This window comes from Vulpes lagopus, chromosome 11, assembly GCF_018345385.1.
Source record: "Vulpes lagopus strain Blue_001 chromosome 11, ASM1834538v1, whole genome shotgun sequence".
NCBI lineage: Eukaryota > Metazoa > Chordata > Mammalia > Carnivora > Canidae > Vulpes > Vulpes lagopus.
Window position 1 is genome coordinate 61,464,460 of NC_054834.1, and position 12,462 is coordinate 61,476,921.

General features: G+C 41.8%; 1 protein-coding gene across 1 annotated transcript; it reads right to left on the reverse strand.

The window, feature by feature from the left end:
* Positions 1–7,011: 7,011 nt before the first annotated feature.
* LOC121472064 (olfactory receptor 4D9) lies at positions 7,012–7,947 on the reverse strand. Its single transcript, XM_041723055.1, has one exon. The coding sequence runs from the start codon at positions 7,945–7,947 to the stop codon at positions 7,012–7,014; it is 936 nt and encodes a 311-aa protein (XP_041578989.1).
* Positions 7,948–12,462: the final 4,515 nt, after the last annotated feature.

The window sequence follows — 12,462 nt, forward strand, 5'->3', positions numbered from 1 at the left end:
GGGCACAAGGTGATGCCTTTTGATGTATACACAGACCTGGAAGCCATCCCTACAATCAGGATAAGGAACATTTCATCTGCCCCCCAAAAGCCTCCCGTGCCCTAGAGAGCCGTGGAACTCTTGGTGCAGAATGACTCTGCCCAGAGCTCTGCACTGAGACAGGACCCACGTCTATCAGGGCCCCGGGAGCAGAGGAACGTGTTCCTAGGATGGCCCCAGCCCCCCGTTAAGATGCCAGCCTGGGAGCCCAGAGTGCCAGGAGCATTTGCTGTGTTGCAGGGCACACATGCCCTAGGCCCCTGAGCGCCCTTTCTCGGTGCACTTACTAAAAAGGGCTTGCAGTGGTGCACATAGATTTCTTGCAATGCAGTTTTTCTCAATGCAGTTTTTCCCGAGTACTGTTCCCCTGAACGTAAACACCAGGCAGGACGGCCTCTGTCTCTCTGTCTGTGTGCGAGGTCCCCCGAAGCCTGACTTCCCTGATGGCCGGCCAGCAGCGACCAGAGCAGGCCTGGTCTCTGTGACGCTGACCAGCCCTCTTGCCATCTCCTGGGATACTCTCCTCTGCTCAGGGCCCGGTCCTCTCTGTTAAAATCAGGATGCAACTCCTCTTCCCCACTGCCAGCACTTACTGGACAGTCCTTGTCCCTAGTGGAAGGAATGTTGGGGCGGATACCCTTTCGTGTCACTGGCACTCCCTCCCTCCGTGTTGGGTTCTCACTGGAAGCCAGCGGGGGCCTGCCAGGCTCTGCAGGGCCCTCTGACCGCTCTGTACTCGCTCGCTCATTTTCTCATTGCAGCAGAACATCCTCCTCACCAGCTTCGCCTTCTCTTTCCTTTGAAGCCCAAGCCACAGAAGTTAATGGTCTAGGCTTCCTGCCACTGATCTGTGGCCCCATCCATCACTCTCAGACAGTTTCATTGCCTTCAAACCTTTTTCATTTTTAAAGGGGTCAGACATTTCCTTCTGAGTAAAGATTAAAAAAAATTAGAGATAAAATGATTAGAACACATGCAGTGTGTTAGATAATGCACGGAGGATTTTGTTTTGTTTGTATTTTGAATGATGGCAGGAAGCACTATGGTGCAGAGGAAAGACGCCAGCTTGAGGGACAGGAGCTCTGGTGCCTTCAGAGAGACGGTGGAATCTTTGAAGACAGGAAACCCCCGGAAGGTCAGTCTTTTCATCAGTGAAATGGGAGCATTTGCTGCCTTCAGTCCTTTTGAAAGTAGGCGAGGTCTGCATGGCACAGAGCAATATTAAGGGGACTCATTGATGTGGGCGATTTCTAGGCCTTTGGAGCTTGAATGCTGAATTGGTTTAAATAATATTGCCTCAATTGCCTTATGACTAGTCAAGCCTGGGTACTGTTCATTGCCTACCAGCAGTCAAATCTCAATAAACCTCAGGTTGTTTCTTGATATTTAACTCTAACGTGATGGGTGGTGGTTAGAAAAATGGTTGACATCAAGAATTCCCAGGGGCCATTTGTCATAGGGGTCGAGAGAATGGGCTTTGAAACTCATGTGGATGGGGTTCTATGCAGAAATTAGTCACGAATGTGACCAAGTCACCCAGACCACCAAGAAAGACCCAAAATGGTGCTCTTCTGGGCACAAAAGGGATGTGCAACTAGGAAAGTAAAACACAGAGGCTAAAAGAGAGTCCTTGTGTATCAACATGTCTGTTTGGAACAAAAAAGAAGGAAAACAGACAAGTGTCGTTTATGAGTTGGCCTTTGGTTTTGTTTCTGGCCAGAACAAACTCAAGATCCCGAGCACTTCTTCAGAAACATGTCTGGGTAGACAGGCTTGTTGAGCTTCACAGAATCCTCAGCTGAGGGAAACCCCAGCCTAACTGCCCAGCATGCAGGTGTCACCCCATCTCTTTGCAAGCTGATTTCCCGGTATGCTCTTCAAGTCACCTTCCTAATGTTGAAGAATGAGTTCCCCTTCTTAGCATGACTTCTAGCTTTCATATACATAATTATCAGTATTCAGAACACTTCTGTAATTCATGGTGATGTTTCAAAATTGGCTGTGCATGGGCACACATGCACAGACTCACAGTCAGATATATGAGCACACACCAAAGAGCCCTCATAACAGAATTACCTCATTAAAGGTCCCAAACTCAAGTCCCTACCTGAGAAGTAGAGCTGGCCATTTGGTTGCATATACTGACCTTAGGAAACACTGGCACTGGTTATCAAGGAATATTCTCTTTTAAGGCAGACATGCATCTGAGGATGGGTTGGGTCAGTTTCTTCTTTCCTACTGTCAGAGGCAAAGGGCAGTTCCAAGAATTGCCTCCGCATCTTCCCACCACAGTCCAATCACGCTGCTCTGTGGTGTCCCTGACATGAATAGCAGTCTCCCAGCCTCAGACCCATAGAAGCTCACCGAAGGGAATTATTTTTGGCTGTGACTGCTCACTCGAGTAGCCAGACTTTCCTTTTGGGATGAAGCTCCCTTGAGTGTTATTAAGAAGTCATGCAGTGGAGGATGTGTGCAAACACACACACTTTGGCTTTGTAGTTTTCCTAATGTAGGAGAGGAGGTGAATCCTCCTAGACCCTGGGCTTAGAGCCTGAAGGAGTCTTCCTCTTTAAGATGTAGGAACTCAGGGAAAATGAACAGAACTCCCAGTAGAGTGTGTTTCAGACCATTCCAATTTTTTCTTTCTAGGCAGATGGTTTGCTTGTTGTCCTATTGATATGCATCATCAGAATCATCATAAAGTTTGGGAAATGCATTTTCTCCTTGTTTCCCACCAAACTTCTCATACCAAGAGGGAATATAAGCAGATAGAAGATATGTTGGTACTATCATTCATCAAATATCCAATTGCAAAGTATTTTTTGAGCATCTACCATGTTCCAGGCCCTATGATTCCAGATCCTGAAAGTGGAGAGTTGCAGGTTGCTCCTCATCTCGTTCCCTGTATCATTTTTGAAACCTTGTCTCTCACCATCGATCTAAGGATGGTCTCACTTGACTATTGCATACCTCCAACTTAAAATGTCTATAGTAGCAGGTCCTGGCTGGTTCAGTTGGTAAAGCATGTGACTCTTGATCTTGGGGTTGTGAGTTAAAGCCTCATGTTGGGTGTAGGGATTACTTAAAAAGAAAATCTTTTAAAAAAGTTGATACGAGGTGTGCCTGGTTGGCTCAGTCAGAGGAGCATGCAATTCTTGATCTTGGGGTCATGAGTTTGAGCCTTGCATTGGTATAAAGATTACTTAAATACTTAAAATTTTAAAACAAATAAAAAAGTTGATCTAGTCTGATATTTTGATCTGATCATTATTATTAATAAATAATTCTCTTGCTGTCTCTGGCACTATTATTCTGCTTGTCATAAGGGCCCAATACATCTGAATTGCCTTGGACATTTCTTACTACCCACTTTTTTTTGTCCTTTGTAGCCTTCTCTGAACACATTAATTTTAGGTTTCTTTCATAATTTGCAATAATTGTTCATAATTTACTTCTAGAACTTGCCAGTCCTGGACCTGATATTCATGCTCCTGTGCAATCCCCTCCTTTTGTGTGTGGACTGAATTTAGTGACTTGCTTCTAATGAATAGAGTACAGCAAATGTGATAGGATGTCACTTCCAAGATTAGGCTATAAAAGACTGACTTCTATTTTGCTGCACATTCTTTTGCCTTGATTTCTCACTCTGATGAAGGAAGCTGCCATGCTGGAGAGGTTCACATGGCAAGGACCTGAGGGTGGCCTCCAGCAACAGCCAGTAGGGAACTGAAGCCCTCAGTCCAATAGCTCATGGTTCTGGCCAGCAATCATGTGAGTGAAGTTGGAAGCAGATCCTTCCCTAGTTGAGCCTTGAGATGAGACAACAGCTCTCAGCTGACACATTGATTGTCATCTTGTGAGAGACCCTGAAGCAGAAGACTTAGTTAAGCCATGCCTGGTTCCCAACATACACAAATGTGTTGTTTTAAGCCACTAAGTTTTGGAGTAATAGATTACTAACACAGTACTGAACTAATAGTCTTCTTTATTGAATAAGAGCTATGTTGACAACTCTTCCAAACTTGAAAGAGTTTGAGTTTCTCAAAGAAGTCCACAATGGCAGGATCACTCCTAAACCAGCTGGTTTGTATATATATAGATATGTTTATTTGTTTAAAAAATACTGTGGAAATTTAAAATCAACCTTCCTTATATAGAAAAAAGTCACAGGTGGTAGGACCAAGTATACATGACCTGCGTAGGATAAGATAGAATCAGTTTATATGTAATAGTTACCTAAGGACATGTCTCTACCTGGAGAAAAATATAGATTAATCCTAGTAATTATGTAATGTCATATTGCAAGGAAATAAATTTAATGCTGTTTTCTTGAATTCAAATGCTTTTCCTCACTGTGTGTGATCGGGTTGTTTTGCATGTGTAAACAGTCCGAGGCAGCTTCATGGGCACCTTTTGCTGGGTTGCTGTCATCTGGGAACACAAACTCTGTACACATCTTTGGTTACCTGAAATTCCACCCAGTCAAAGGTTTTGCTCAAGGTAGAGTCAATATAGAGGTAGGAAAAAAAAAAGGTGTCATTGTGAAAAGTACCTAAAATCTGGAGAACAATGATACCAAAGCAAAGATGGAGCCAGGTAGTAAATGGTCACTTGGTCTGCAGATGGATCTAGCCAAAGACAAATTTATGCCTTTATTGGAATTTTAATGCTTGGGGAAATATGTCTAATATTGGAAAATGATTCAGAACATATTTTGAGTGGTGGGAATAGAACAGAATATAGGAAAGGACGATCAACAAAGAAAAAAGATACTCATCTCTGTAGGAGCTTCTGGATTAATAAAAGTTGTTTACGATTATCTGATGGCAACTACAGGGGTAAGTGAGGGTTGTCTTCTATAAAGGGTGTCTACCAGGCCAATCTTTTTTGGGGACTTTACTCCAGCGTTTTATCTTTTGGGATTTGACCTTCCAGTTTACTGTTACTCTAACTCCCACTATTACCTTGATCACCTTCCCCTTCCTTTACATTTCCTTTCCACAAATTTCCTCCATTTCAGTTTGGTTTTCTGTGCATTCCAAGGGTCCAGCAGTATTTCCAGCACATCTATACATTAAGAGAATCCTTTAGAGACAAAGTCTTAGTCTTTGTAATCTCATCCAGTTGTGATTTCTTAGCAACGAACCATAGATGTAGAAGAGATCATTAGAGTTCACAATTTTTCATGTTCTCCTTTTCTTTCTGGGAATAGAAGTAGATTACATTCTCCAGATTCCCTTGCAGTAAATTGGGATTATATGAACAAGGGCTGGCCAATGGAATATGATCAGAAGTGGAACATACCACTTTCAGGATTGGCCAGTAATGGCCCTTCCCCTCTCCCCATAATTCTCTAAATTTTTTAAAAAAGATTTATTTATTTAAGAGAGAGAGAGAGAGAGAGAGATCACACGTGTGCATGAGTAGGGGGAAGGGCAGAGGGAGAGAGAGGGAGGGGAAGCAGAATCCCTGCTGAGCATGAATCCCTGAGTGGGGCTCAATCTCATGACTCTGAGATCACAACCCCAGCTGAAACCAAGAGTCAGACACTCAACCAACTGAGCCACCCAGGTGCACCCCCATCTCCATGATTCTTAATCCTCTATTCCTTTCTCCATTTGTTAGATGAATGGAGAGATTCTAAGGACCTTGAAAAAGGTGGACCTAAAGGTGGAAGAAACCTGCATGGAACAGCCCTTTCTAAAGACCAGCGTTGGCCCATGCTATGAGCAGGAAATAAATTTTTACTCTGCTCATTAAGTTCTTTGGTTTTGGATGTTTTTGTCACAGTGTTTGATCTACTTTGATTAACAGATGAGTGCCAGCTTCTGTGGCTTGAGCTTTATCATGAAGAGAAACACAGTCTAATAAAATCAATAGATACCAGCAAAACATTAGTTGGATTGCTAGGTAAACCTCCTAGTATCATTCTCATCCCTTTCACTGCAAAGACTAGCAAATTCCCAAATCCAATGATTAAACCTTCATGCTTTTTATGACCCTTCCTTTACCTTTTAATGGACAGAGTGGAAAGTGTTAAAGAGTTGTGGGGTCCATATATGCAGATACAATGAAGAATTTGAGGCTGACTCATCTGTGATTGGGATAATCCTACTATGCAATGAGTAGTCAGTTTTTCTCCCAGGGGAGTGCTTAGCATCTCTATTTGCTTAAGCCTTGCACAGATCCAGGTGAGCTGTCTACAGCCTTTACCTATCTCTGTTATTTCTTGATGAACGCTTCCACTCACCACATTACCTCCTTCTGTCTAGGGGGAAACTGGCCTCAAAGTGATTTGAAGATTTTCTCTTCCCAATAGAAATCATGGATTTGCATTTCTTCAGAGGCCACAAATGGAGTTCTGCTTTCATGACTTTCCTTATAAACATTAACTGGTGGTATTCAGTCCATGAGTGCGCTACTTCATGGCTACATTGAGCTCACCATTGCATTTGTGCAGCGTGGTGTGTTCTTACACCATTCTCTCCATTTGTAATACTGGTTTCTTTCCTTGGGTTTTTTTTTCCCATCTTTTCCCCTTGAAAATATCTACTCACTGTAAAGTGCCTTTTGAAGCTCTTAGGTAAAGTGCCTACCATATTTCCACAGCACTTTGCTCATATTGTTATTAGAACATTTTGGGGTATGGCTCTAGGGAAGTGAATCTATTTAATCTTTTTGCAGCTATCTGAATCCTAGCACTGTCAGGCATATAATGCATGCTCTGTAAAATATTTGCAGAGTGAATAATTGAAAGTAAGTAATAGAAGTGATGAATGAGCTTCACCTTAGAGCAGTGTCACCTATAGGTCCTTAGCACATTATATACTACAGAACCAACTTCTTCAAGGACTCTGTGACATCCGTAGATGCCTCTTTGTTTTTGGCATTAAAGTGATCTCTTCCCATTTTGAGAAAGTGAAATTTAATGGCTATATTTACCTCTTTGGGGCTATTTCATTCTCAAAGAATTTAAATCCTTTCTGAATGCCCTAGTCGTTTCTTTAATCTCCTCATGGCTGACTTCATTTCCTGGTTCCTCAGGGTGTAGATCATAGGATTGAGCAAAGGGGAGATGACCGTGAAGGTGACAGAGATGGCTTTATCTGTGGGGAGGGCAGTAAAGGGCCGGGCATAGACATAGATACAGGGCACAAAGTGCAGGGTTACCACAGTGATGTGGGAGGTGCAGGTGGAGATGGCTTTCCTCCTTCCCTCCCCAGCATGAGACCTCAGCATCATCAGAATGACTGTGTAAGATATGAGGAGAAAGAAGAAAATAAGCCAACTGACTAATCCATTATTAGAAATCATCAGGATCTCCAGAGAGATGGTGTCTGTACAGGCGAGCTTGAGGACCTGGGGGACATCACAGTAGAAAGTATCAAGAACATTGGGTCCACAGAAGGGGAGTGGAAGCAACAGGGAAATCTGCACAATGGAGTGGACAAAGCCCCCCACCCAGGAGGCCAGCACCAGGCTAGTACATCGTTCCTTACTCATGATTGTCATATAGTGAAGGGGTCTTGAGATGGCCACGTAGCGATCAAAGGCCATCACAGAGAGAGAAAAAACATCTGCTCCTCCCAGAAGGTGGAAGAAAAACATTTGAGTGACACAGCCATTGAAGGAGATGGTTTTTCTTTTTGATAGAAGATCAACTAGGACCTTGGGAGCAGTGATGGAGGAGAAGCAGATGTCCAAGACAGAGAGGTTGCGGAGCAGGAAGTACATGGGGGTATGAAGGTGAGACTCAAAGGTCACAGTGACCATGATGAGGAGGTTTCCCAGCAGAGTTGTCATATACACCATAAACAAGAAGACAAACAAGACCCAGCTCAGCTCTCGAGACTGAGTAATACCCAGGAAAAGAAATTCTTTCACTCTCGTATAATTTCCCTGATCCATTGGGTCACAGATCCTTTTCCAAGTATATCTTTGGAAGAAATAACAAAGCAGTTAAAGAATGTGTTATAAAATCTACTGTTGTCTTTTCCGTGCCTTGAGTTATGGTGTTTGCCTTGGGAGGAAGCTCTTTTTCTATGCATGCGCTGTGCCTGCAATTCAGCATGCCACCGGTAGGTGAAAAATTATCTGGGTTTTTGACTCAGTTATCCAAGCAGATAGGTTCTATCACTGTGGACACTGAAATACAGGTGACAGGTCTGTGAACTTATTCAATTGTACTTTCACTATACAACATGACACTTAAAATAATAAATAATAAACATGAATTCAACTACATGAATAATTCTGTTCACAAAATATATCATCACAAGAATTAAAAGATAACTCACAAATGGGATGAGGTATTTACAATATATATATCTGAAAAAATATTCGTGTCCAGAATAAGTAAAAAACTACAAATCAGTAAAGGAAAGAGATGACAACTGAATCAGAAAGTGGTGAAGACATGAACCAAAACTGCACAAAAGAGAATATCCAAATACCAATTCAATGTCATTAGTTATCAGGGAAATGCAAATTAAAATTACAGGAAGAAACTACTACACACATATGAATGTGGCTAAGTTGATGAGAAATACCAAGAGATGGTGAAGATGTGGGACAACTGGAACCCTCACACACTGTGGGAGGGTGTGTGAAATTGGCCCAGACACTTTGCTATTGGGTTATATCTGCTAATGCTGTATACGTATCACACAGGATGGACATATATATGTAAGAACATCTATTCCACTCCTTGGAAATCTGTACACATGTCCCATACACCACAAGACATATCCTAAATGTTCATAGCAGCTCTGTTTGTAATTGCTTCAAACTGGAGGATGACACAAATGCCCATTAACAGTAGGAAAGATAAATCATGTTAAATCCACACAGTACATCAGTGGGAATGATCTACAGAATGTGGAATAGTATAAATGAACCTCGTTATGTTTATAACATTGAGCCAAATAATCCAGGCACAAATGAGTGCACACTCTCTTATTTTGTTCATACAAAGGACAAAAAGATACAAAACTAAAGGAAATGAGGGAGGTTTTTGAGATGTTGATGATGCTCTCTCTATTTTTTGATCAAGGTGATTGTTAAAAGCATATTCATCGTGTGTGAAAATTCATTGAGCCGTACCCTCATGGGCATTTTTTGTATGTATGTACATTGGTACTTCCATAAAATGTAAAAAAATAATAAATATGTGGTGATTATAATATTTTAATCTTGTGCCTAAAGAATGAATTTCATTGAAAGTGACATTAAATGGACTATTCATTTTCATAATGGTTACTTTTAGAGTTTTGTAGTTGTAAGCCTTTACTAGCTACAACCTGAGAGTTGCCTTTTATTTTTTTATCCCTTAGGGACTTTAGGTCCTCTCAAATCCTTGTGTTATGCAGGCTGCCCTATAGTTCTTTCTCTGATTCTGGTTTTAATTTCTGCATTTCTTTTTTATTTTGCTCTTCTAATCTTAGGAAAAAAATCCTTAACTGGCCACAGCTCTCCCTGCAGTACTCTCCTTTTTGCTTCCATTGAAACATAAGAGCTCTCTCCCCATTCTATTATCATTTGTTCTGATTCATCTCAGTCTCCCTGTCTTGGGGGTTTAGTATGACATGGAATGACAAGAATAAATGTTCAGAATAATGATTGCAGGAGACTTCAGGTTTCCAGGATCCCAGAACTAAGAATTCCCCCTCACTGTACTCACCATGGCTAGAAGGTGGGGAAATCATTTCAGAGTGGAGTGTCATCCACCTGGAATGCAGAAACATATTTTAATGGACGACAGCAAGCCACTCTAGAATCTTTCTTTTGGATACTGGAATGCTAAGTTAACAGATTTCAGATCTGCTAAAAAAATCACTGCAACAAGCCTAAGAACTTTCTGTGCTCTTGTCTTCTCGCTCCCTCCCATTCTTCTTTCTCTCTCCTGTCCTGTTTTTCTTTACCATATCCATTTTCTTCCTTATCTACCATTTCCATGACTGTATTAGGATTCTCCTAATCCATATAAATGTGTGTGTGTGTGTGTGTGTGTGTGTGTGTGTATATATATATAATGTACATGTAAAGCACATATTGTACCTAGATATATAGAAATAAAAGGACAATTACTATGAAGAATTGGCTGACACTATTATGGAGGCTGAGAAGTCCCATGATCTGTGGTCTGTAAGCTGCAGACCCAGGAAAAGTGTTGGCATGATTCAGTCCTAGTCTGATGGCCTGAAAACCAGGGAACCAATGGTATAAATGATGAGATGAGATGAGATGTTCTGACTCAAACAGGGAGGCAGTAGAAAAGGAACAAATTTCTCCTTCCTCCACCTTTTGTCAAACTGTTCAGGCTCCCAAAAGATTGAAAGACATCCACCTTAACTGGGAAGGGCAATTCATCTGCTCTACTGAGTCCATCGATTCAAAAACTAATCTCATCTGGAAACACTCTCAGAGATACACTCAGAAATAATGTTTAATTTGGGCACCCTGTGGCCAGTCAAGTAGACACATAAAATTAACCATTATGATTACATTTAGATGATTTCTTTTTAGAGAAGGAGCACATATACATGAGGTAGGAGGGACGGGCAGAGGGAGAGGGAGAAGGAGAATCTTAAGCAGGCTCCATGACCAGTGTGGACCCTGACTGGGGCTTGATCTTATGACCCTGAGATCATGACCTGAGCTGAAATAAAAATTCCTAGATGCCTTTTTAAAAAAAGATTTTAATTTATTTATTCATGAGAGACACAGAGAAAGAGGCAGAGAGACACAGGCAGAGGGAGAAGCAGGCTCCACGCAGGGAGCCTGATGTGGGACTCGATCCTGAGACCCCAGAATCACGACCTGAGCCAAAGGCAGATAGATGCTTAACCACTGAGCTACCAGGTGTCCCAAGAGTCAGATGCTTAATCAAGTGAGCCACCCAGGCGCCCTTGAGATGATCTTTTTGAGGGAAAAGTAACTCAAGTATCGGTCCTTTCTTTAAGAAGTTTACAGTTAACACAGTAAGACTGTTGTAGCTTGTGGAATCAGTGGAAAGAAAAGTAAAGGGGTATGAAATCATGGGGGGCAAACAAAAATCATGGGGGGGCATACACAAAAACCTGTCTCATTTGGGCATGTAATGTTTGTAAACCCTGTCTAGAGTTCAGCTGAACAGTATTGCCCCACACTTGCATTTGGGGTACTCATGGGTGAATCATCTGGAACACTCATGCAGTTTGGGTTTTACCACTTCCTAGCTGGTGTGGCCTTTGGCAAGTTACTTATTAATAGTACCAGACTCATGACAAATATATGTGAGATTCACAGGGCATTAGAGTTAGTTCTTGGCCTGCACCATTACAATGCAACATGATGATAATAAGACCTACCTCATAAGCAGGCTCCTTCTAAGGAGGCGGTGAGATTATATGTCTGTTTTGGAAACTGAAAGCAGCTGAGGAAGCTGATTCTGCCAATGGCTACTCAGTGTCTCCAGCCTCAGGTGAGTGCTTTTTCCTTACACATGCCAGATCCATCTGTGGGGGCTTGTCTGAGAGTGGCTCATGTTGCTATTGGTTCAAAGTCCTCTTCCCAGCATTTTGGTGTAAATGTAAAATGCAATCTCTTCTGTAGTGATATTATTCTTTTTTTCTTAGAGATTTGAGCTAAGGTGTATATACAAAAAATTCAGAATATTGGGTCAGTAGCCCGGGTGGCTCAGCAGTTTAGTGCTGCCTTCAGCCCAGGTCCTGAACCTGGAGATCTGGGATCGAGTCCCACATCAGGCTCCCTGAATGGAGCCTGCTTCTCCCTCTGCCTCTCTCTGTGTCTCTCAAGAATAAATAAATAAAATATTTAAAAATAATTCAGAGTATTGTATCATGTATCTGCCTATAAACACCAATACATTTATATTTGTATGCAGTTGTAAATATAGACATTCATATAAAAAAACTCCTAGGTACAAAATGAACTATAATCCTCAATTGGAAAGGTAGTCATTTGGGTATCGGGCTCTGTGGGCAGGGGATGGGGTGGTGGTAGGGGTCCATGCAACTTTCAAGGTCTTCACATTATGGAAATGTGAGCAGAGTAACGGAACTCTACTCTGCTTGTTTTTTGCTTGCTTTTAGCAAATATTAATGGAGTGATTCTTATGTGTTATACCAACTGCTTCATTTAATCTCTTCCAAACCTTATAGTATCCACATGAAGTAGATATTATCTTGATTTCACAGATGAGGAAACTGAGGCACAGAAAGACTAAGTAACTTGCTTAAGGTCTCACAGATGGTAGAGCCACATCTCAAACTAAGATTTGTCTTATTGCAAAGACTGACGCTCTTAACTACTGCAACTATTTTTCTTCCCAGTGTTGATCAGCCCTACCCAGAAAATGCTGCAAAGAAAAAATAATCTTTCCAAAACAAGCAAAAGTAGTATGTGGGTGTTAGGAGATTGCAC